Here is a 26,909-nt window from a genome sequence, read left to right as displayed (position 1 = left end):
CAAACAGGCACGGGGTTGAATTCTATTTTAATTCTCTCAGTTCCCTATCTTTCTTTTTAAAAATCCTCCTCAGAATTTCCACATACATAAGTTAATTCAGATTCAAAGCATTCTGGAATTCAGAGAAGAAAGTCATCACTTTTCTAATCATCTGCTTCTAACTCCTCCATGTCCCCTTCATCTATCCTTTCAATGGAAACTGACAATTTAGAATTCAGTCATATTTTGGCTTTGTCCAAGAACATAGAATTTCTTCTTCTCTGCTGCCTCAGAACTCTCACAGGAGAGAATTCCATCTCTGGCAGAGTCAATTTTGCCTGATAATCTAAGACATCTGGGAAGACATTACACATCTCTAAAAAATATGCTCGATCTCTACTTCTCACATTCGCTCATCAAGTTCTATTTCTGGTTGGGATAAAAGCCAATTCATATCCCGATTTTCTTTTGCCTCTCACCAGTTGGATAGCGTCAGGTCAGTGGTATCAGAGTCCAACAAATCAACCTATCAATCAACCTCATCATTTCGATACTATTTGGTTCCAAGGCGGGGCGTATAAGAGGAGAATGGAATGGAATCATGCTTTGCACTCAAGAGATCACTATTTCACCCCCCAAGTAGCCATGTAAATTATTTGGGGAAAATGCTGTAAATTTTTAAAAGATTCACTTTGTACCAGAATTTTACAAATCTATGTGAAAAAGAAAAACCAAAAACCACTGAATCTCTTGTGAAGTTTTTAGTTACTTTCTCACCCATGAAGATATTGTCACCACTTCCTCTACCCTCTTTGGAGGGCATAAGGAGTATTAGAAACAACTAAAACATGCCTTTCCAAGCTGATTATCTATAATGAAGTAGAAGAACTCCCATTCAGCAGGAAGCTCAAGAGTGACTGCTAAATAGAATGCCCATTTCTGCTTCCCCACACAAGTATAATGCCTGAGATAAGTCAATGAAATCAGCACTCTTTTTCATACAGCAACACAATTCTTTTCTTCCTCTGGACGAATAGGCAAATGGCTGCTTCCTTCCCTGCTATCAATTCGATGAATAAGGGACAATAGCTGCTCACAATCTGCATGTCTTTCTGACCAGCAAAATCACAGTTTTTGGAATATCATGGGCTACCAATAATAATTTTCAAAAAGATTCTCATTCTCTGTATCTCTCCCTCCCTCCTTCCCCCACACCTCTCTTTTCCTTTCTTCTCCCCTCCCCAATAGCCTCTGCCCCCTAGATTGGTCCCCAGACTTGCCCGAGAGATTTCAAATGTTGGGAACAGCTAGCTGACACAAGAGTACTAAAAGCTGAGAGAATGGATAAGGGGAGAAAATTCCGCTCATTAATGACCAACCAGGAATATCTAGATTCCCTTTAGCAAGGAAAATCGAACATTTAAAGCTAGAAGAGGCCTTAGAGAAAGCAAAGTAACCCTTTTCTACTTCAGAGGTTAGGATACATTTAGATGGAAAGAAAAGCTGGGGCAGGGGTCTCAGGAAGCTGAATGTCAGTTTGGCCCCAGTCACAATGGGACAGGATATCCAATGAATCATTATCAAATATAGGTTACAATCCTATATCTCCTATCTGAGATTGTTCCTGAAAAGAAGGTGAAAGGTCAGGCTTTTGAGTATTGATTTTTAAAAAACCGTAAATATCATTAGGTTCTTGACAAGCTAAGTTCTTAGTACACTACCACAGTGGGTAGGAGAAGGGCAAGTCAGAATAAAGCAGAGTGAATTCTTCATTTCAATTTTTTTTGAGGGGTTGGGGTAACCAGTATCTCATGATCCTTGTTGGCATCCAAAGGGTCTAGACAGAGAGTTAACCCCAAATCCACACCCTCCCATGAAACCTTGATTTGACCCAGAGTTCTATTCATGTCCCATAAGGTGATGAAGCAACCAGGACCTCCAGTTTCCCTAAAAACAGGCCAGAGAGTGTCAGCCAAGTGTGTGATCGAGGACAGAGCCAGCCTGTGGCCTGAAGCTCTCAGAAGCCAGGCTATGTATGCCAGGGAGCAGAGAGATATGGTTCCTGAGTGCTATCTTCCCTGAGGCAAAGCCTGCAACTGAAATAATAGGAAAGGAAACTAACCTACTACAAATGTCCCTTTGCCTATTTGCATCTATGTAAGGTGGCAGACTATAGGATCTGTTCAGGATCTGAGCAGGAAGAAGACCATATGCTCTATTAGACTTTTTTTTGGTCTTTTTATTGATAGCACAATGACTCGTAACATCAGGTACTTAAGAAATGCTTGTTGGATTTGATTGAATAAGAGGATGGGTCATGAGATTCCCACAAAAGGTCACACTAAATTTGTTAACCAAATGGAGAACTATTTATTCACATAAGTGAAAAGGCAAAAGTATCCCTGAGCTATGTCTGAATGGCCATAACATGTTACACAGATGCAGTCCCCTATGGTTTTAAATAGTGAACTGGATAAGAATCATCTTGAGGCTGAAAAGGCAGGATACTAAAGGAAAGAATTATAGTTTGAAGGAAATGCTCATCTTAGGAGACAATATACAGTAGAAGTAAGGCTTCTTTCCTGGCTGTTCAAAGATAAAACAGTAAGCCAAAAAAAAAAAAAATCACCAAAAGATACAGTGGGGAAAAGCTCAGTGTCATAAGAGACCTTGGCCTTGGCTTAGATTTGGAAGGTCTGAATACCTTCTTCCATTTCCATTCAAGTGTGAAATATGGTCAGTCCTATATGGAGCAAGAACTCTCCCAACAGGAGCTAGTCTTGCTTCAATAAGCTAACTTTTGATCAAGATAAAATTTGCTGGATTAGCATGATATCTCCATGAGAAATTATGCCCAAGATGGTCCCAAACCAGAAGTCAGTTAGAAAAAGAAATTCAGAAAAGGATATAGAGTGGTATGGTGAAGGGTCCTGGGATAGAAATCAGCGACACTGGATTTTAGTTGTGGCTCTACCACTGTCTGTTGGGTGACTTTGGGCAGGTGACTTCCCTTTTCAAGACTTCAGTTTTCTCATCCACAAATGGAGATACTACTACTTGCCCTGCCTCCTCACAAGATTGTTGTGACAAATGAGAAAATAAGTGAGAGCACTTTGTGAAATCTCTTATAACTTTTTATTTGGTAAAAGTGACACAGATCATTGCGGGAGCTGAGTTGCAAGATACAACATGGTACCATAACCCAGGGAGTAGCAGACCACTAGATGTATGAGCGATTCTGAGCAGGCTCCCCAGCTTCTCTAGTTGTAAGCCTGAAGTACACATACTTGGAGACAATGGATCTTGGGTGTCTGAAGGTGGTAAGATAACAGTATTTCCAGCCAAAAAAAGCTCAAGGAAGCAGCTTGGTGTTAAGCAGGGCCTCAACCTTTTTTCTGTCCCTTTCTCCTTTGGAAAGATGATGAAACCTACGGACCCCTCCTCAGAGAAATGTACTAAAATGCCTAAACATAGGATTACCAAGGTAAACAATTACATTGAAAGAATAAAAAAAAAAATTTGTAAACTAAGTTCCTGGGTTCCAGGTTAGGAACTCCTGGTGTGTTAGAAAGAAGAGTGCACTTGAAGACCAAAGACCTAAGTTCAAATTCTTGTTCTGCCATTTACTAGTTGTCTTTGGGCAAGTCTCATGCACTTTCTAAACCTCAGGCTTCATGTTTAAAATGAAGCATTTGAACTACATGATCTTTACGGCCTTTTCTAGCTCTAAATCTATGATCTTTTGAGTCTATAGGCCCAAAGGGGCACGAGAAGGGTGCATCAGTATGCAGGAAGTTGCATCAATCCTTTCCACAGGCCCACTGTCACTTAAACAGAAACCACAACATTACTCTACAAGGGAAATGTTCTGGTTGCCCCTGTTTACTATAGAGCTCACTAGACGGGCCAAAGGAGTGATGAATCAGCTGTTCTTTACTGTGTGAGGAGACACTGCCCCCATATGGCCCCAAGTGCTCAGGCTCCTGCAGGCTCCCTCCGCTGGGGCAAGAAGGATTCGACTGGACTCTCTGGGACGGGTGACAGATAATGCAGCCTCTCTCTCCAGGGAAAAACACTGGCCAGCTTCACTGTTACTTGTGTTACAAAATTCGAAGAAATAACAGGAGATGATTCTTGAATTGAAATTCATAGGCCATAGCCTTGGACCCACAATCTATAGGAAAGTCCAGAGCAAATACACTGATTCTCATCACCTAAGCTAATGGGAGATGGCAAGGAGCAGCACAACTCAAAAAAATCCCCAATGCTGAATAATCACAAAGCCTTTCCTGCTCAGCTGTGCTGCTGTGAAGGGAGAGAGAGCCCAGACAGGAAGAAAAGTGCTGGATGGCCTCCCCACCATCATCCCCAAACTTTTACGTTGTACCATGTGACTGGAGATGTCAGATTCACCTGCTGCTCTCAAAGAACATAAACTGATTGAAGGCTGAGGTGAGAGCCTGGGACCATGGCTAAAAAGAGCCAGGCTTTGGTGGAAAACACACACGCCCCTTCCCACCAACTCCTCTTAGCTACACACACTTGGCTATGAGGCACTCCTCTGCCCCCAGGGAATGAGGGTCAAACACACAGACACCCGCTGCTCCTTGGCCAAAGGAACTAAGGGTGTTTTGCCTAGTGAAGACTGGGGAAGTGATTGGGAGGGGTGTGTGGACAAAACCAGGAGCAGTGGGCAGAAGTTACCAGAATTGAGCCCTGATGTCAGGAAAATCTCCTAACAATCAGAGCCATCCAACAGCTCTTGTTCTGACACAGGGCAGGGCAGTCCTTGGATCTTCAATCAGAGGTTGGTATGTTATACACTGGTTGAGTGTGTTACAGTGAGGGTTCCTTTTGTGGATGAGTTAGACTAGAGGCGGCTGAGACCCCTGCCAATGCTTGAATTCTGTGAGCCTACCATTGGGGGACATGCACATTCTGGCTCACTGATACACACTCCACTTGCTCTGTGGAACTGCCAGTGTGACAGCAATTCGAGCTCCTTTCCTGAGGGTCTCAGAGAGGTAGTACAACTATCTCACTTGGATCACAAGAGTTCTGCTCTGCCCTGAGTAAAAAATGATATGTTAGTATGCCACCCTGTGGCCAGAATTTGCACAGACACCCTAAGGAGATTAAGGCTCAAATGCAGACACAAACCCAGTCTCATGAACTAAGCCCATGAAGAGGTCACAATTACTGTTCTCAATACCTACTCCAAGGGACTGACTAAAGTTCTTCCCAAACCCAACCAAATCTTGAGGGGAGAGGCAAGAAGGAGCCATGTGAAAGCACTTCAGTGAGAGTCACCCTGAACTCAGATATTTCAACAACTCAGACTTTCTCTTAGCAACTGATGATGAATCACTATGAGAAACAGTCTCAGAGAAACAAACAGAATCACAGAGAAAGTCAGAGAAATAGGGAATAAGTGAAGAGAGTGACAGTCACAGGGAGGCATTTCAAAGGTCACAAAATCATGGTAAGATTACAACAAAAAAGGAACTGACTTCACATTTGATCAAAGTTCAAAAACAAAGGCTTTTAATTTTAAGTATTTTATTTATATATATATTTTTTAAAATAAGGGCTTTTAGGATGACAGCGAAGAAAGGCACATTTTCTACGGTCGTAGCTTCTTGAGTCCAAGTTTTGCAGCCTTGTCTGGTTCAAGTCAATCAAATGCTGCATAATCTATGTGCTGCCACTTGGGGCACTACTACCAAACTCAGATTATTATCCTGAGGAAAGAGCTTTGTAAACCTTAAAGCACTATCTATCTACATGTGAGCTATTGTGAGTGCTTGCTATGATACTTCAATGGAGCCAGGATCACTGGTGGGGCGGCCACTCCCTCCACTGATGTCAGCTGCAATGCATCCATGCTTTTTCTCCCTGGGTGACTCTTGTTCTGATCTTTCCATAAATCCTCCTCCATACAGGATCTATCCAACACAATGGAAGACTTCTTCTAGATCTGAATATTTTGTGGATGCTTGGGTAACAAAACATGGCTGTCCACTTCTTTTACTTTGCTCTTATGATGTGCCTAGCCCACCTCCTTTTATGGTCCTATGTATGCCTGGTTATGTTTTATATTGTGTGTGTGTGTGCGCGCGCGCGCACGCGCACACACAAGCCATTGCTGATAACATGCTGCAGCAGCTACTTAGACTCATTACGTATCTTTTCGTTGCCCTTTTGGCTGCCTGAAATTCTGATTCTTCTGAGAGCTTGGCATTCTGTGACTGGTGGATGTGTTCCTAGGGAGGATACTGATGTAAAAGAGATGGGGTTTGTGCAGCAGGGAGCAGCGCCAAACAATTCCCCAAATACACCCCTGCTATTACTGAATGCTGGGCTCAGCTGAAGGTCCACCAAAAGCACCTCCTGTGATTCCTGTTCATATGACAGTGTGTTTAAATCTCAGGCTTCTTTTCTAACATTCAGGATGGACTTCCCTTGTAAAGCAAGGTGGGGCCTTCCATCAAAGTCCTCTGCTAAAGAGGATTTGGCTCTGTGGTGGAGTAAGAACTGGCTTAAGAAGCAGAGGACCAGGGCTCAAATCCCACCTCTGAGACTTCCTGACTGATACTGGGCAAGGTATGTAATCTCATTAGGCCTCAATTTCCTCCTCTGTAAAAGGAAGGTTCTGGACGAGAGGGCTTCCAGCTCGGGGTCTGTGAGTCCACAGCAATATCTGCTTGTGTCAGGAAGGTAAGAGCAACGTATCAGGGTCAGCTTGCTGTGTCATACACTCAGTCATGTCTGAGATGGGCATCAAGACCTGGGCACTGTTTGACGGCTTCTCCCTGAGGAATGAAGAAGAAACAAATCACAGCACTTTGGCCAGCCTTGCTGGCAACTAGTGGCGAACTGTTTGGTCTGACGGTGAAGTGGGTCCTCAGCGGAAGTCCTCCTCAGTTACCTCATCATGGAGCAGACACGACCCTGTATTCTTAGGCCTTAGCCTGTCAAGGGCAAGCTCTGGCAGGTCTGACGCTCGGCAGAAAAGGCTTCGTATACAGACAGGCCAGGGGACTTCTGAGTCCATGGCTCAACAACCAGTCCAACTGTGGAGAGGCTCATCACGAGCAAGTCAGCTACCAGACAATGATTTTTTTTTTCTTTTGGTCTAAAGTAACTCTTAAAACATCTAGAGTGGGGGGAGGGGAGGGGAGAGAAGGGTATGATCTACATCAGTCAGTGGAAAGTGGATCTTGTCTCACAGAATCATAGAAACTGGAAAGTAATGATGTATGGAAATACATTTTGCATGACTACACACGTGTAACCTATGTCAAATTGTTTGCCTTTCAATGAGGGGAGTGGAGGGAGAATTTGGAACTCAAAATTTTAAAAAAAGAAAGTTAAAATTATTTTTACATGTAATTGGGAAAAAATGAAATGTTAAATAAGATTTTAAAAAACAAAGCAATGATGCAGTTGAGAAACTGCTCTGAAAATAACCCCCAGTAACACTTTTTTTCCTGTGAAAAGTGGGATCAAAGGGGAGAAATGCTGTTTGAATTTCACTAAAAACAATGATTCTCAGTGGGAGAAAGGTCCACCCCCATGATCCTCACCAAAAACAGCCTGGGCTTTGAGGTTATTCTAAAGTCAATGAAATGACTCTGGAATGCCTCTGTTTGCTACAGGAACATTTATTGTTGGGGGATGGAAAGTATCGCTTCATCCTTCTTTGGAAAGCTTTTTTTGTTTTTTTTTTTTAAAGACTAAGTCATTCAAAATTTTTAAAAAGGCAGTAAGAGACCCTGTTGCAGTAGACTCCTAGACAAGAACTCAAGAATCCTGGATTTCGTTCTGATCTCTAATATTCTAGGGAAATTGAAAATTAATGTTTGTCATGTTATGATACAGTTGAGCTGCAATTGTTAGGTATCAATGCCATATTTTACAGTATACTGGGGCACTTTGCATAATAGAAACATAAAAAATTTTATCCATTTTATAGGATTTAACCTTTCTAGGATTTAGCTTCCCTCTCTGTAAAGTGAGGAGGCTGGCCTAGACAGTCTCTAAGCCCCCTCCCAGCTTTGACATTCATTGTTGTAAGGTCTCTTCCAGTTTTAAACCTTACAATATCTAGGCCTAGAATCATAAGTAAGTGTAAGTGCTCACAGGGTTCAAAGGCCTGATGACTGGCCACAACAACTCATGAGGATCTTCTCCTAAGGTGAGGCTGGGGTTATGATCTGTCAACAGGCAGACCCCAGGGCCAAAATCAGATTCTTGAAGAACTTAAGCATATATGATCACGGAAACTTAGAATCGCAGTATTTGTCTCTTTACAACATTATTAGTCATACTTAAGATTTATCTTGGGCTATGTCCTTGGGCAAGAATACAACCTCCAATGGTAACATTCTTTTCTATAAGAAAAGAGGACCCAGTTTGTGAGAACTGTTTTATGACATACAGTTTTAAAGAATACATTAAGAAAAAAAAAGTAGTGGGGAGGCCTCCTGTAATATCATCAATTGTGGTATTTATTGTAGTACAGAAAAAAAAAAAATCTCAGATTTTTCTTTCCCCAGTCTTTGTCTAACATTATCTATTTCCTAGTTATATTCCTTTCTCTAAATACCTTCTTAACCCTGTCCTGCCCCTTTCATGACTCCTCCCCCTAGATCTACTGTGTCTGGAAGCTTACATTTTCCTGGTGGATTGGTGCCACTCTGCTTATGACCTTAGGGGTTGGAATCCATTTAAATGTGATTCCTTCTCTTCCTACAAAAAACTAACATTTTTGACCCAGGAGCTGCCAGAACCTATCCCTGAACCAAATGTGATGCCATGACATGGGTACTGAGTCAGAAGTTACTACCCCTTCCAAACTAAGTCAGCTGCCCTGGCAGTCAGAGCTGCCTAAGCTGCTGTGGAGTATGGGCCTAGGAGGTGAATGCCCTTGTGAAGTGAAGACAATCATGCCTTGGGTTCCGAGAGACAGCACTGGTTGTCTTTATTCTCTGCCCTTCCCAAGTCTTGGGAAACAAATTGTTCTGGCCCCAGCGTGAGGGAGGTGAGTGGGTAACCCTATTTGGGAGGTGTCAAGGACTCACTAAGAAGCCTTTGTGTTGTCTCCTATGTCCCACTTGTAATCAGAAGATCATATATCTGAAGCTAGAGATAGGGAGAACATAGAGGCCATGCAGGCCAGCCCCCGCATTTTGTAGGTGAGGAAACTGGGCCTCAGGGAAGTGACAGCTTGCCCTCGGTCAGACGATTTATAAATGTCAGAGTCAAGATTTGAATCCAGGTCTTCTGACTCCAGTCATTACTCTCTCCATTATTGTGCCATGCTGACTTCTTCAGGCTTCTGCACTTTAAGTCATGTAGCATTTCTTTTTAGGCCTTTCCTTAAATATATCAAATAAAAAGGCCCATTGCTTTCAGCACTGATTGAGTTGTCAAATTCTACAGCAAAGCCTTTTAGTTCCAGCAATGGATTTTTGAAACTATTAGGCTTAGACAACAAATAACTAAATAGCTGTCCCTCACAGCTTCCCCCTGCCCCAATCACATAATATAGTCCCTGAAGCCAAATACAAATTATTTTTGGATTATTCATTTTAGAAATTACATGCCATGGCTTTATTCTATTTGTCCAGAATAGGGAGAGATGACTGGTTGTTTTATTTTGTTTTTTTTATATTGAGTTGTCTAGTCATTTCTAGGGGGTAACCGATGCTATGAGGTAAGTGTGATGCACTGAGGAGAAGAATTTCAATGAGCAAGAGGAGATCTTGGTAACAAGCCACACTCCTAAGGAAGCAGGGGCCTTCCGGCAAGCTAATCTACAGAGAAGGAGAAGGGAGGAGATGAGATGGGGCATCCCTTCTTTGGCCCTTCTGCTCCTTCCTTAAAGACAGGCAACCTGGTTTACCTTACCCTTTCAGGGAGGGGGCTATGATGTTAGATAATAGAGAAGATAAAAGAAAATAGGCCCAGACACTAGTCTTTTTTTCTATTAGTAAAGATACCCATTGATGGAAACATTTCCTAAAATGTTTAGTGAAACAGGAGAGGCCTACATCAAAGGGCTCTCACTAAATTACAAAACTTGTCTAAGGAGCCTTCTCCAAAGAGGAAAGGACAGAGACCTGAGGGGGCAGCCCTGAGAGGAAGGGGCCTAATCAGGAGCTTCAGGAAGCCTTTCTAGTCCCTGTGTTGGAATCTGGGTTTCATGCAGCCTGAGATCGTATTGTGGCTTTTATGCCAGGATAACGGAGTGATTTATTGTTCACTGAATGGGGGAGGTGCTCTGCAGACCTATTTCAATAAAACAATGGATTATAAATGCCTCTAGCAGTCTGGAAGTAATGGTAATCAACAAAACATGTTGCACTAAATGCTACATAATAAACTGACTGTAATAAACTCATAATTATTCTACTGGCTACATTTCAAAGTTAGCACGAGAAAAATAAAAACACAAGTGTAGGCCCAGCATTCATATCAGAGGGCTCTGGACGCACCCAGTGAGTTTCCAATAGCTGCTCCTGGGCAAGGTAGGCATTTGGTCCAATGGGGGATGGAGGCATCCACTAAGCTAGGAGCTAAGGAAAGGGCTGAAGGTATGACCCCGGCTCCCAATCCAGGATGGTTGGGTGAGTTTACCCTGCAAGGAGCTCTCCAACTGCATGTAAAAAGCTTTTCTAGGTGCCATAAAGTGAGCAAAGAACTGTTCTAGGTCTTTAACAATCTATTATTATTATTATTTACAGTAATCACGTACACATTAATAATATATCACATTGTTAGAATGCTCTACAGTCTAATCCAGTGGTCTCCTCACAACAGCCTACAAGACAGGCATACTGTTCCAAGGATTATCCCCACATTTTAGAGATGAGGATACTGACGAGAAGAGTGATTTGCATAAAGATGTACAGCTCACAGTTACCAGATCTGGGATTCAAACTCAGGTCTGCTGACCATAGGACCAATGCCCTTCCATATTACTACAGGGTCTTAGGGTGCTTGAGTCTCTTCATTGTACTTAAGAAACAGCCATAGGAACCACTGAAGGAAGATTATTTTTTTTTTTTAAAGAGGAGATACAGTCCTAATCTTTAGGGGAAGAGAGAGGACACAAACTCAATCCACAAGAAATCTGTAAATACACAAGAGAAAGATCACAGTCATGGTGATCCCAGAAATGTGAGAAGTGGTACCTGCTGATGAGGATGGTGTGAGACAGGCCTGACGGACCTGTGATAGAACATTTGAATCTAGAGCTTTTCCTTTGCAGACAGGGCACACTACAGTGGATCGTGACTGCACCTGCCCTTGAGCACCTGCACTGTCTTTGAGCTTCGGGAGTATAGGCTCCTTGTCCACACATAGACTAAGTAGGGGCTAGCTCTTATCTTGACCAGCCTGTGGGAATATGTACCTAATTGAGGATTTTACTAAGTTTCATCAGAGAAACAAGAGTCCAAGCAATCACCCTCAAACTGTGGCCCCACCCAAGTCTCACAGGTCTGAAGAGCTAGGGGAGAGATGGGTAATGTAGGCTTCGTATAGGTTTCCCTAAGATAGAGTCTTCTTCCTCTCCCTCCCCCTTCATTCTCATTTCTCTCCAGGATACTTAAGGGCTTTATTCTAAGCACATATGCTTGGGGCCACACAAACCTGGTCCTTTACCAAGTGGATCACTAAAAGTCATAGGGGAACAACTTCTAAGGCCTATAATTAATAAGAACTTTATGTCCCATCTAAAAATCCCAGAACACTGGCAGGGGCTAGAAGTCACTCTATTTCATATTTCTGTTTTCTAGGCCGAAAAAAAAATAAAGGATTTTTTTGCATGAAAATAATTTGATCAAAAGTCAAAAAAATCTCAAAGGACGTAATTTTTTTTTTCAGTGGGAAGAAAGGAGGCCTAGGAGCACCAGATCACAAAGCAGTAATCATCAAAACAATTTAATACTGGTTAAAAAACAAAGAGGTTGACCAGTGGAACAGATTAGCTTCGCAAGCTACAGAAACAAATGAAACAGTAATCTAGTGTTTGATAAACCCAAAGACCATGGTTATTGGGGTAAAGATTAATTATTTGACAAAAACCAGTGAAATAAGATGCAAAAACTTGGTATAGCATCATGCCATATTCCAAGATAAAACTCCAAATGAATACATGACTTAGATTTTTAAAAGGTCACATTATGAACAAATTAGAAGAAGAGATATTTTTTCAGATTGATGGGTAAGGTAAGAGTTCATGACCAAACAATGGGTGAAAAGGATTGCAAAAGATAAAATTACCAATTTTGATTATATAAAATAAAAAGGTTTTGAACAAACAAAACCAATGTGGCTAGAACTAGAAGGGAAACAGTTAACTAGGGTGAAAATATCTCTGCAGCAAGTTTCTCTGATAAAGGTCACATTTCCAAGATACATAAGGGAATTATTTAAGTTTATAAGAATAAGAATAACTCCTTAACTGATAAATGGTCAGAAGATATAAACAGATATTTTTCAAAGGAAGATAATCAAGCTATCAACATCTATGTGAAAAAAAAATGTTCTAAATCACTAACTAGAGAAATACAAATCAAAGCAACTCTGAGATTCTACCCCACACCCTTCAGATTGGTAAAGTTGAAAAAACAAAAAAGGAAAATGACATTTGTTAGAAGGGCTATGGGGAAACAGGCACATGAAATGCTGGTGGTGGAGGTGTGAAACTGGTCTAGTCATTATGGAAAGTAAGATGCCCACAAAGTCCCTTTGACCCAGCACTCAGCTTAAGATAAAAGAAAGAAAAAGAGAAACTATATGTAAAAAAAACATTTATAGCAACTTTTTTTGTAACTGCAAAGAACCAGAAACTAAAGGATTACCCAAAAACTGGGAAAGAGCTGAACAAATCATGGTATATGAATGTAATAGAACACCCACATCATCACCATCATGATCACAAGCATTTATGTAACACCTACTATGTGCCAGGCATCGTGCTAAGAGGTTCAAAATACAAACAAAAACAAAAGCCAGAAAAATCACAGATATAATCTCATTTGTTCTTCACAACAACCCTGGGAAGATGGTACAGTTATTGTCTAACTTAGTCGAGGAAACTGAGGCAAACAGAAGTTAAATGACTTGCTGAAGGTCATACTCCTAGTGAGTACCTGAGGTCAAATCTGAACTCAGGTCTTCCTGCCTCCAGTTCAGTACTCTAGCCACTGCACCACCTCACTGCCCCAAAAGAAATGAGAAAAGTGATGGGTTCACAGAAATCTGAGGAGACTTAAATGGCCTAATGCAGAGTGAAGTGAGCAAAATCAGAATAATTTACAGAAGGATGAAAAGATTTGAAAGAATCCTGATCAATGCAATGCCCAACCATGACTCCAGAGTACTGACAATGAAGCATGCTAACTACCTCCTTAAGCGAAATGACAAACTCCAGTTCCACAATGAGATACATATTTTTGGATGGAGCCAATGTGGAAACAGTTTTGTTTGCCTGTGCACTATTTGTTAAAAGGGTTTTCCAATGGGACAGAGAAAAAACGCCTAGTTGAGGGGGGAAAAAGGGGGAAGGGAGGGAAGATATAATATTCCAGATGAGTAGTAAGGAAAAAGTAATGAAAATCTACTCATATTCAAAATATTCAAATACTGCCTCTGATACTTATTAGCTGTGTGACCATTAGCAAGTCACTAAACCTTTCTGAACCTCATTCTCAACATTTCTAAAATGTACAGTACCACTTCATAGGACTGCTGCAGAGATAAAAGAGTTCTTTTATGCAAACTGCTAAGTCAACATTATTTTTTTTTAATAGAAAATCTTTTATTCCTAGCTATTTCATACCCTGAACAACATCACTAACCAGGGAGAGCCCCAGGGACCAGAGAGCTTGCTTCTAAAATCTCAAGTTGAAGAACTTCTAAAATCTAATTGAAGTCAAGAAAAGAGGCAAGAATCAACAATTGTGAGGAAGGCCTGGGCAAAGATAGGCCGTACTGCTCAGGAGAGCTCTCTGGAGATCTCAGGACACATACTCAACTTCTCAGGCCCAGAGAGATGCAGTAATGGCGTCAAACGGGCTTGCCTGAATCCAGAATTCAGCTCTGCTTTCGGAAGCCTCACAAAGCCCCATGACAGTGTCTTGGCAGAGCTATGGTACAGCTGATGTATGTCCCTATTGCTGGGGGACGCATCCACAGCACACTGATGTGACAATATATTTAGAGAACGAAGTTTGGGTTTTACCGCCAAGTAGAATACCAAATGTGGGTTTCTATAACAACATGATTCATACCGAATGGGGGCCTGTTGGTCTCTTTGTATGACCTTCTAGACAGTGTTAATAACACATGATTTATGGAAACAGCTGCAGTTTCTGGTAGGCTACATTGATCCTGCCACTTGATGTGCAAAATACAAATTTAAATGCAATACCCTGTATAGGAAAACTGGGTTTCTCCAGTAGGCATTCTAGGTCCACATTTAATCACAGAATATTGGAGTTGGAAGGGGCCACAGAGGTCATCTAGTCAGAGATCAGATTGATAGATTTAGTGCTAGAAGGAACTATTCATCAAAGACTTTCCTGTCCTCTTTCCATCCGCATGACCACAGATTTCACCCTCATTCCTGTCCAATTCCCCAAGAACAAGGATAGAGGTAGTTTTCTGTTCTCTCTACAAAGAATTTTTTAAAAATAATATTTTAAAGTAGTTGGTTCTTTGCAGTCCAGTCTTGCCCTCCTCTGGACCCTGCTCCAGCCTGCCAATGCCACATTTTCTTTAAATGTGAAACCTGAACCAAACACAACACTTCAGATGTGGTCTGACCACGAGGACTTTGGGCCCCAGCTGCCTCATCTGCAAAACAAAGATGACAATAATCGACATGGAAACGGTACGGCCAATGCAGTGCCATACGAATCAGGGTGGTTCTATCATCACAAGGGAACAAGCACTCAGAGTGACATGGAGTGGAATCGAAAGGAGCTCCATAAAGATGGAATACGAGGGAGGTCCATTCAGGCTTATCTAGCTCTGTGCTTTTTCTGGAGCTCGCCTCACTCAGGATGAGTTGGAGCTGCTCAGGACTCCTCTTTCCTCTCCCTAGACCAGGAACATATACCCAGGACAGCCATTAAATTACTTAATTGTTCACTCGAGAGGCAGAGACCAAGGAGACATCTTGGCTTCCCATATCGCGTGACAAGGGGGTGTTTTCTGTACAGGATGGATCCAGAACAGGATGGTCAAGAACTTGTCTTTTGGAGTGAAGATGTTTAGGCTCTGAGCCAAAGGTGACGTTGTATATGTATGTATTTTGAGGAACTGGGATTAATAATGAAGTAAGCTAAAATTCCATTCCCTTTCCAAGGGCCTCTGGGTTTCCACAGTTGACAGAGTCTCCTACCTGCTAATGAGGGTCTATGCTGATGACTACGGGGCTGTGGTCAGAACATCTTGCTTACAGCATGGAACTGGATGATGATGAATGAGTAAATTCCAGATATGACAGAAACCGCAGAAAGAAACTCTTCCTTTTGTGCTTTGTACTGTTTCCCCATGCACCCTGAAGATTCCCACCATGAGGCATTATCTTCTTCTGTAACCAGCTGACAGCACAGTTCTATTCTAATAACCTTTAGCTCTGAGCAGTTCAGACATGAAGTCTGATGGATCATTCATCCCTCCATGGCACAGGTTACTTACATGGAATGTGCTCACACAATGACAAAGGCTCAAAGTCCACCCCATGGAGGCTAGTAGGTACAAGCCATTTTCAAGACCGCATGGACCAGATCCAGTTCCAGAGTGCTCTGAGGGGCTGCCCAAATGTCTGTTGCATTATAATTTTGCTGTGTCAGTTTTGTTTAGGACTCCTGAACCTTTGTATCGCCTGGAGATTTTGGTTGAGCCAGTATTAGTCATCGTTAGCCTGTTTCCTGGGACCAGACAGATCAACTGGAGAACATCTGGGCTTAATCTTCCACTCATCCCCACTCTGGGGACAGCCAAGGACCAGAGGACAGTTTCAGGATCATGCGGACAAAAGTCAAGAGACCTGGTTCTGTTACCAATGTGTGGTGATACCTTAAGTCACTTCTCTGAGCTTGATTCTTGTCTATAAAATGGAGATGATAATTTCCATCTCTCTCTCCCTCCTTAGGGCTGTTATGAGGTTCAATAAGATAATGGAAGGGTAAACACTTTGGAAATGAATTGCAAAGAAATGGAAACAAAGTAGATTCCCATCAAATGACTAAACAAATTGTGGTACATGAATGTAATGGAATATTATTGTGCTAGAAGAAACAATGAATGTGATGAATATAGACAAGAATGAGAAGATTTACATAAGACTAATGAAGTAAGAAGAGCCACTAAAATATATATATATATATATATACACACAACGGCTACAACAATGTAAAAGGTAAGAACAAACACCACGATGCAACAGAAAATGAAGGTTGCAGAATTATAAAGAACAGACGTGAGAAGACATCTCCCCTGACTCCTCTGCAGAAGTGGAGGGTCCACAGGTGTGGATCATGCAAGATTTTTTCAGTACATTGTTCGGTTTTGCTGAATATTTTTTTCTTTAAAAAAACTCTTTTTTAGAAGCAATGGCTCCCAGGGGGGAGGGAGGAGAATTTAGGTTATAACAAATAATATTAATAAAATCTTTTTTAAAAAAAGAAAGTGATTCTATATCCAAAGAAAGGTGGACTTGGGGGCAGAAATCCAACAACCTGATGATGCTAAAAGGTACCCTCCTTTAGCTGCAGAAAATTTGGAGGGAATGCTAGAAGGGTCCCCTTCCCCACAATCCATCTCTAACAGAAAATGATTGACACTACAATTTTCAGTACACTGTAACCAGTAAGACTGAGAAATGAACTTAGGGTTAAAATCCCCAGAATCATATCCATTTCTCCCATCTCTCTGATACTGGGCTCCATTGAGGAGGAATCAATTACTGATTCCACCTTTTACTCAGGCTAAGAATGAAAGGGAGGAGTACTGAGATGAAGCACAGAATCCAAGGGATCCAAAAAGCCAAACTATGATACTTAGGTCACTATGACAGTTACATAAGCAAGGAAGTGAGTTTAAACTGGGAATGGGGGTAGGGACAAAGGAAAGATGGGGGTGCTCTCCCCAGCCCTGGCTTTGCCAGGATGGAGGTCAAGATGGATCCTTCATCCATGACGAATATCTGAATTTTTCACAAGCCCTTCCTGCTCCTACTGGGTCCTGGCCAGCCCTGATTTTTAATGAGTGGGCAGAAAGTCTGCAGGTGGTGAGCAGAATGAAGCAGAAGGAGCAGAAAGGCTTCTCAAGCACACAGATGGCAAGAGCTAGAGAGACTTGTTTTCTGGTAGGATTATTGTAAAACAAATTACTTATCACATAGAAACAGTCTTTAGAGATTGCTCTGCTTCCCTAAATTATGGGGCAGCTTCCCTTCAGGAGGCTGAAGTTTCCCACCTCCTGTTTTCTTCAACAGTCATTGAAAGGTAATCACAAATTTAAACTGGCTGGTAGATGTATCACTTTGAAGCAGGGCTCAGAATCCAGCAGGATCTGAGAAAAACACCTTAAAGATGTTTTTGAACCTTATCATACAGTTTAGGGGGAAAGACACAGTGGCCCCGCCACTGCAGTGTCTGTCTGCAAATATGGAGAAAATTCAGTTGTAAATGGGGAAATTCTTTACACACCAAGTCAAGGTGCCTGTGTGAGGAGCTCGGGTCCCAGAAGAGAGGGGTCTGCTTTTTGCCTGAGAGTTTCTGTATTAAATAACCCACAGAGGCTGCTGGCACATTCATTAAGTATTTAAAATCAGCAACAGTCTTAGGAGTGAGAGAGAAAATATAAGCAGAATTCATCACTGTGATTGGCTCAAGAAAGTACTGAATCTCGTGCTAACAATTCCTAACAAAGGCCGTAACAATGGTAAAAACAAAACCCACTAAACACCAAAAATCCATGAGGTTAAGGACCTGAAGTCTGGCCTTTTCTAACTGTTGACAGTGAGAGCCCAAGATCATATGGTGAGGTGGATGGTGGGAACGCCAGAATTCCATCGTATGTAATTTCGCTAGGAAGGCCACTGCTGTCTTAGGATCATGGGATTTTAGAGCAAAGAGGAATCTAAAGAGTTGGTATCCTCCATCCATCCCAGTCACACAAGTGTGTGCAGCTTTAAAAACTTCCAAAAGGGGTATTCAATAGCATTTCTTAGTAATCTACTTTTAACCACTTATCAGCCACAAAGATGTTCCTTACACAGAAACCAAATCTGCCTTGTTCTCCCAGTCTCTCCTTTTGTCTTCCATCTGCTCTCTACATAGTGCTGAAGACTTGTTAGGAGTATTTTAGCCTGCTTGTCTCAGGCCAAACCATCCTAGTTCTTTCAACCTTTGAGGAGGGGAGAGGAAGGGTTTAAGAGCTTGTGTTTGTGACAGAAGAAGAGGAAGATTTGGGAGAATCAAAAAAATACAAGCTCATCATGATGGCCACCTAATAATCTGTCTTTTTTTCCTCCTGGCAAAAACCATTCAGATACTCATACTATCATACATGTGTCTCTCCTAATCGTAACTCTCTCCATCCTTGAAACTTACTGAATTAAAACTAGTTATCATTACACAGCAGGTGTAGCAAATAATATTGGATGCAGGATATAGGAATAGCAAAATCTCTCTCCCCCTGATCCTAGTCCTCCCCTCCCCCCCAAAAAACCCCTCCTGCATTGAAATCTTTTATGCTTCAGTGTGTATGGTAGTTTTGAGTATGTCTATGCCTGTTTCATACTTGCGGGCTGGAAACTGCCTTAGTTTGGTCTTGGGAATGGACTCAGCACAGTTACATCTACTAGGAAATGAGGTAATAAGGTAGGTATTAGATTTGTTACTAGTGCCTCTGACAAGACAGGGACATTCTGGAATCCTCCCTTTTCTTACTGAAAATAATCTGTGGGAAATCTAACACTTGGTTGCTAGGCATGATATCTGTGAACCTAACTGTAGCAGTAGGGTACTGTTTTCCATAGAGAAAAGGAGGCTGAGGCAATACCAAATGTGGTTCTCTTGTCCTCTTGGGCCACCGCAAAGCCAGCCTCTCTGTAACTAGGCATTCACCTTGACAGGCCACCAAGGGGTGGGGAACAGGTATACCTGGCTCTCCACTCACTGTATATACTCACCACAGGTCTCCATCTTGAATTGTCTTGTCATTTGGGGCTCCAGCATGTCCATAGTGTAAGACGGCAGCATTCTCTCCACTTAAAAAAGGACAAAACAAGGCTTGTCACCATACTGTATAAGCAAGGAATAGGGATGGGGGAAGGAAGTGCCACAGAAAAGAGGCTCAGGAATTTCTTAAGTTGCGGTGTTAGAGAAAATGATCACCCTGTTGATTGGGCCATACCTAATCATTTCATTTTGGCTGGAAATTTTTGATGATAAACTTGGATATACCAAGGGAAGATTACATACAGAAAACAGGGCTCAGAAACAGTTGTCTTAGGCACTGGTCAAACCTGCTTCTAATGGGTTATAAAAATGCATTATTAGTGATATCTCACGCTCTTTCCAATGGAAATTTGCCTTCCCTAGGGATGTGCGCAGCCTGAATCCAACATTTTTACAAAAGACACTAAGGCAAAGGGACTTCCTCTAAACCATGCTATGCAAGGGAAAAGGGAGCAAGGCTGGTCACCAGGCCTCCTCTATGTTGACAAAGGGAAAACATTGATCCCAAGGACGGCCAATTTCCTGAGACAAGGCAGAGAATAGAGCATTTTGAGAGAGATCATCAGGCTCTGTTCTGCGTCCTGAGAATTTAGTGAGAGAAAACTTCTCTGCCAAGGGAAAGGAAGAAGAGTCTCCGTGGACTGACTCTTCGAGGAAAAAAAGGAGCAAGAAGCTGCTAGATTGGTTACTATAGCAAGGAACCTGGGGGCTATTCTGTCATGTGAAAGTTCCCCCCAATCATTTATGCCTCTATGAAAAAAATAAAAAGGAGAACTTTTAAGTCTGTTGAAAAAAAATCACCTATGTGTAATATTTATGGCCCCTTTCAGGAGGCTCAGGAATCATAAAAGTAGAAATAATGATTTTTCTCTCTATCCACCAGAGTAGAAAATTCCCAAGGACTGAGATGTTCAAATGTATTATTCATATACTGAAGACTTCCACCTCAGCAGAGACCTGATTGGGTACACTCAGGTTGGGTCAGAGACTGCAGCTGCATGTGTGGGCCGCAGCACAGGGCACAGGAAGAAGACAAGCATTGCTGCTTGAGTTCCAATAGTATACCAATGTTTCTTCCCATGCAGCTGTAATATTTAAGCAAGATAGACGATGCACAACCATTGCTGGTGGATGAGAGACTCCTAACAATACTGTCTATAGGCACAGAATGAACAAATAGGAAAGGAACGGGAGAGATCTAGAAAAAGGGTTCTAGTGGTGACGAGGCCACTATGGCTGGGGGTCTCCAGGTATTTTCCCTCATCTGTGTTTGCTGGTGCAGCTCCTATTCTAGTATATTTTTATGTATATGTAATTGCATTCCTGAGCTGCCAGGGAACATCACTAAGGATTTGGCTTGTGATGACTCCATCAGGCCGCTGGCCTTCCTGGAACCTTTGAAAATGATGTCTTCCTTCACACGGCCTGGAGGGCTGGCTAGGCGATGCTGATAGGTAAACTTCTGGCAGCTTGACAGAGGTACTGGGCAACAATGAGGGCTGGGCAGTAGCTTACAGCAACACTACCCATTAGTCCTTGTGGTCTCTGCCCAGTTTGGCTCCTGTCTGCCATTTCCCCTTATGTTAGCCACCTCTGCCATGCTGACTCATTTCAAGTCTGCCAGTTCCATTCTCTTCCTGGCCACAGCTCCAACTTGGACTCCTAGAAGTGAGTCTCTGCTCTGTTCCCAGGATCTGCTCTCTGTCATCAGGGTCCCACTGTTTTCATCAGCCTTTGATGACTGTCTCTTTAGCACCACCTGCTGGCCAACATCCACCTAGCTATTGAGACGACATAGTCACTTAGTGTTTGTTATATGCACGTCTTCATCTGCTCAGCTATATTCCAAGCTCCACAAGGACAGAGATTATGTTACTTTTGTCTTCTCCCTAGCCCTATCCCTCACTGGACAGAACACATAACAAGTGATCAGGACTTGTACTTCCAGTGCTGATTGACTCATTACCTCTGATTTCTCTTTAAGACACTTTGGAGATGCTTCTTCATCGTAAACTTTGAGGCTCTGGGCTTTTCCCAGGAAACCCTTGAGCTTGCTATTTTAGGGCTCCAGTCTGACATTTTCTCCCTTTTCACTGAAAGAAAGTCATCATAGTGATCCCTACTCATTCTCAATGAAATGATTCTAATTTTTCTTTTAGAACTGTCTCCCCTATTCCAACCCCCACCCCATCCCCCAAGCCTGATTCAGTGCCCAAAGCTGGAGAAATATTGCCCTTTTAGCCTATCTGAAATCCCAACAGACAAGAATAGTGGTAATTCTGCTTTTCATCTCATACTGGGGTTCTTCATTTTCCAAACTAAAATGACTGATTTTCTTATTCCAAAGACTGGGCAAAAGTAGGCAAAAGAGCCTGCATGTACAGTAGACTTGACATGTTTGATGCCTCTTTTGGAGCAACAAGGAAATGTGAGTAGCTTCTGTCTTCCCCCCAGCTGGGTTATGAATGAGGTTTCCTGATGCCGACACGCACCATCACCCCATGAGAAGGCTCTACAGATAACCTCAGGCATCAGTCTCAGGACCCAGCATCATACCTGACAGGTATGATTTGTTGGGGGAGGAGGGCAAGAACTAGGAGGGAGGCTGTTGTTTCCTAGTGAAGGAGGGGATAAGAAGAGCTGCATGAAAAAAGACTCATAAGGGAGGGAAAAATATCCATCTTCTGACATATGGAAACATTTTTATTCTCAGCAGTAAGGCAAGCAGGGGCACAGGGGAGCTGCATGAGGGAAAAAAAAAATCTCCTCAGGAGTTGGGGGCCTTGCTCTCCACTTCTGAAACACTTGGACTCAGTGACCTATTTGGGTCTCCATATGTCATTCTGTCTTCCCCATTGTTATTCCCTAGGTCTGTGAAACACCAAGGTGAAGGATGGGGAGTGCACCTCACTGTCTTTCCCACTTCAATGCCCACCTGTTCTGCAGGAGCTCTGTCTGTTCTGGTTAGGCATATGGAACTGCTGACTGGCATCGGCCCACCCAGGCCTTCAGATGCCAATCTGTCTGAGATGGAACCTGCTTTCTCTAGCCACCTGGTCTGGTCACTGCTCAGACAGGAGCTTCCCTCTGGGGCCAAGGGAAACCTACAGCTTTGGCTGCTCAGGTACGACAACTAAGAGAACAAGGCGTTGCTCTGCCTTAGAGAGGCGCCAACCCTTCATTTTCTGGTAATAAGGATTTGAAAGGAGAGAATAAGGCCTAATTAAAATCTATAGATAATCCTAAACCTCACTGTAATCAAACCTGCCTTGTTAATAAGGGCTAAAATTGACTTAGATTGAGTCTCATTCCCTCATTCTGCCCCTGTGCCTCCTCTAATGAGGGGCTAACATACAAGAAAGTGTCAAAAAGCAGGGAATAGAATGAAATACAAAAGACTGGAAAACCCACTCAGATAATTAGTCCTAGAATAATTAAGAGTTCATTCTAGTGGTGATTCCCCTAAAGACAATGGATGCTGTACTGGCCAAGGCTAGTCTTGCTAAGGTGGCACTCTGTACTCCAGAGGTTTTGAGCAGAGCTCTGGGTAATGGAGTGGAGAAGGAAAGGAAGTCTTATGTATAAGGACTGGGGAGTGGGGGAGTTCTTTATGGCCTTTAGAGCCACCGGGGGTCAGAAGACTTTTCTTAGTTTATCTTCTTTTCTTTAATCTGTTTTTTAAAATGAGACAGAAAAATATATAAAACACGCATTAGGATTTTTTTTGGTGCCCCTGTTATGCTAGCACCATGGCGCTGAGGCAACACTGCTGAATAATGAAAACGGCATCCAGGTGACATGCATTATATAATTTTACAAGCAACTTATGCTTGTAAAATGTAATTGCTTACAAATCATGCTGTTACAGAATGGGCGTCAGTAATGAGCAGCTTGTACAAACGCTCTTGATTTCTGTTCAGAAAATAGGTGCATGTGTATTTCCATGTGTGTAACTGAGTGTGCATGGTGTTTATAGGCATGATTGTATTTCCATGTATATACATTATATGTGACTATAGCTGAGCGTTCATGCATGACTATGAGAAAATGTATGTGCAGATGTGAATATACAGTGTGCGCTGCATATATATTCATGTGGGTACGTGTGATGGAATGTATATTGTATGTGTTTGTGGCCACATATATGCCTGAGTGTGTATGTGGTTCATTATCACATGTTCATAAGTGCACATCTGTACTGTGCCCTGTCAGTCAAGCATTCATTAAGCACCTACTGTATATCAGGCTCTAAGTGCTGGGGATACAAAGATAAGCAAAAAACAGTCCCTTCTTTCATGGAATGCACAGTCTAATGGGGAAGATGTACAAATGCTACCTAGATAGAATAAACCGAGGGATAATCTCAGAAGACACAATGTACACACGTACACATATGGGTGCCATTAAGTAGCCTCAAGCTGTGGCCAGGGATCACATAAGACAGATCCTTCCAAAGCACATGCTGGATGTGGAAGAAGCTGATACCTCAGGCCCAAAACAGGCCAGAGGTAAGGACTCCATGAATAATTAGGAGGGGCTGACTATGACTCTTTTCCTCAGCTACAAATGGATGGGCATCTTTCCTCCAAAGATTTTGGTACCATCCTGCAGCACAGGGCAGGGATTGCCTGAGGAGTGGGGGGAGCAGGGGATTTCTCCTTCTTAACTGGTAAAAGGAGGAGGAGAGGAATTAGGCCTAAAGCAAGAATCACAGGCACATGGCACAGACTACACAATCTCTCTTCCTTCTTCCTCTTCCCACTGTCCATCTCTTTGGTCAGCGGATAGTCTAAACTGAATGTATGCCTATAAACAAAGCTAAATATGAATTATTGAGGGGAAGATTTCATGCTTTTCTGGGCACTGGCCTCTGCCTTGGGTTTCTCTGCAGAGCCCTGAAGTGATGCACACAAATCCAATGGGCACGGCTCTGTTTCTTTCTCTATCTCTCTCCTGTGGCATCCTTCACCACCATTTCTAGCCACCATTACACTGGTAACTGGCAGCTGCCCAGCCTCACATACCAGGAGAGATGCTGCTTTCCTTTCTGTTCCTGGCCAGATCCCAACCCCATCCTCTGCTATCCCAAGATGCCAGAGCAGAGCCTGTTTCTGTGACAGCTCCCCTCCCCACAGCACTAACTGCCACAGCCCAGAATTAACCAGTGGTGACACTTATTAGGTAGTACCAGCCAGAAGGGGGACATGGCAGAAACAGAAGGATGGCTGCTGTGCCAGTCACTACTGGAACACATCTCTCCCTGAAAGGCCTAGGTGTTTCTTCCTGCAAAACGACTTTTTTGATGCCCTTAGCTAAAAGAAAGCTCTCAATTCTCAAATTGTCCTAGACCATTTCACATTCTACTCTGTATCACATCTGCCCATAAACAATGGCATTTTTGAGTAGACTGTAAGCTCCTTCGATGCCAGTCATTTCTCATCTGAATTCCCAGCACCCAGCTGGGTAGTAAATACATAGTAAGTATTTAGTAAACATTTGTTGAATTAAATTGAATTCCACTCTGGCAGCTGAAGAGGCTGTGCCCTAATACTACTGATTTCCAGTGCTGCCCCTGTCTGCCTGTGATGGCATTGGGCAAATAAGGCTGGTGCAGCTTGGAGAATGTCCATGAACACATGTATGTATGTTCCGTGCAAACATCTGGTAGACAAGCTCTACCCTAACAGCCCAGGACAGATGTCACCACAGTTTTCTTCCTCTCCAAAAAGCAGTTTACCAAATAAACAAACAATAAAACCAAACCCACTGGTACACAGAGACCCATAAGGGCCCAGGGGCAGTAGATAGCTGGACTTTATGGGTGGGGGACACAGAGTTAACAATGTCTCAAACTCTCCATGGTCCCTGCGGGAAGAGTGACTTTCCTGAAGGTCAAATCCAGGTCGTACCATGACCCCTGGGCAGGGCAAGGGAAACTACTTTTTGAGGGATGGTTTATACTTACCTGCCACAGATGCATGTGTAGGAACTATGGCGCATCCCACCACGGGAATAGCAGTAGTGTTCAAAGAGGCTGCATTTGCGGAAGAAAAAAAAGATTGTTAGTCTTTAATCCCACAAAGCCAATCAGCACTGAAAATAGCCGTGACAAAGTCTTGCCCTGCCCAGCATGGGAACTATCTTTAAGGATCTACACGCCTAATGCTCTCTAGCTCTGGCCCTATGGGCCTGAAATCCCACCCTCCCACCTCCCCACCCAATCACCCAGCCACACACACACAAGAGCCTGAATCAGATCATATAACATTTTAGTAGGAAAATTTACCAGGAAATGTTGCCATAACCTAGAGCTCCCCCTTACTCCTGATGCCCTTAGTATCAGATCTGTAAAAAGCCCCCAGACACTCCTGGTGCCTTGGCAATACAAAGGAGTAAGAGTTGTTCGAACCATCCCCCCTAGTACTTTCTGAAAAGAGGCCGGAGCATCCACTTCTTCCCTCCGGAGATGCTGCCAGCTCCTGCAGCAGCTTCCTGCTGGAGGAGCTGTTTCTCCTCCAAAGTCTTTGGATCATCTACTTCTATCTTCCCAAACCTGTACCATCAAAGGCGGTGTAGGAGCTTTACAGGCAGATGCCCATAAAATCCAATTAATGCCGGATTAGGGGCTTTCAGAGCCAGGCCCAGAGGGGATCTCTTTCTTCATTGGGAAATATGGTTTTTGGCAACCAATTCTCTTTAAATACCAAAAAAATTTAGAAAACTTATTGTCTTACTATTTAAAATGTATTTTTGCTAACAAAGTGATTGTCATACCTATTAAAGTTCACAAGTATCATGATCTGTCCTCTGGCTATACCAGGCCAGAGCTAGGGATGCACATCCTTCAAAGGGCATCCGAGAAAGCACTTGACGGTAAAACAACACGCAGTAATACATTCACTGCAGCCCCAAATAATGCAATGACTTGCTCCTGTCAGGCCTGTTACCAGCGGGCCCTGCCACAGAGCAAGGGAGGGGACATGGGGCTCCTCCAGAGAACCAGGAGCAGACTGAGAAGGCTCTTCACTTCTCTGGCACCTTTCACACACTCCTTCCTCTGCCTGGGACCCATGGCAGCTCCCTTCTGGGGACAGGGTCCAGGACTGTGTGAACAGGAAGCAGCCTGTCCCCATCTATAAAGGAGGCGGCTCATGGAACGAAGAAAGGAGAGACAGAGGCAGAATGAGAGAGGGATGGAGGAAGAGAGGGAAAGGGGGGAGAAAGACAGAGAAAGGGAGGTGACAGGTTAGAAAGATCCTCTAGGCCCTCTGTCCTTCCTATCTCTGTCTTTTTAAAGTACAAGCAAACATCCAGCTTAATCATGATTTTCTGGAAGAATTTACGGAACTGGTAATGAACATCCTTGCTGTTGCTTTAAAAAATACATTTTATTGATTTTTTTAACACTGCTATTACTTCTCAATGCCTCTTCTGCCAACGAACTTTGCCCTTTTAAGAAGTACAGTGAAGCAAAACAAATCAACACAGGGACCCTGTGTGAGAGTCTCTACCTCATTCTGCATCCCCTCTCTGATAAGAGGTGGGAGCCATGCTTTACTTTCACTCCTCTGAAGTCACCATTCTGTCCTTCCTTTCCAATAAGATGCTGAGAAGGGAATTAGGGGAAAAATAAGACACTGTCCCATACGCTGGGCTTTTTGC

General features: G+C 42.9%; 1 protein-coding gene across 2 annotated transcripts in view; it reads right to left on the bottom strand.

Moving 5' to 3' along the window:
- PEPD (peptidase D) overlaps positions 1 to 26,909 on the bottom strand; it is a 254,600-nt gene that overhangs the window by 44,218 nt on the left and 183,473 nt on the right. Inside the window, exons 10-11 of one of the 2 annotated variants that reach the window (XM_072632032.1) lie at positions 25,213 to 25,281; positions 19,199 to 19,276 (exon numbers count right to left, since the gene is read on the bottom strand). In XM_072632032.1, the coding sequence (XP_072488133.1) occupies positions 19,199 to 19,276; positions 25,213 to 25,281 (147 nt within the window). The remainder of the gene's footprint in view (positions 1 to 19,198; positions 19,277 to 25,212; positions 25,282 to 26,909) is intronic. The other variant, XM_072632033.1, reaches the window with a different exon arrangement.

Source organism: Notamacropus eugenii, chromosome 1, assembly GCF_028372415.1.
Source record: "Notamacropus eugenii isolate mMacEug1 chromosome 1, mMacEug1.pri_v2, whole genome shotgun sequence".
Classification (NCBI taxonomy): domain Eukaryota; kingdom Metazoa; phylum Chordata; class Mammalia; order Diprotodontia; family Macropodidae; genus Notamacropus; species Notamacropus eugenii.
The sequence above is the reverse complement of the archived record's forward strand: the minus strand, read 5'-3'. Positions and strand labels throughout refer to the sequence as shown.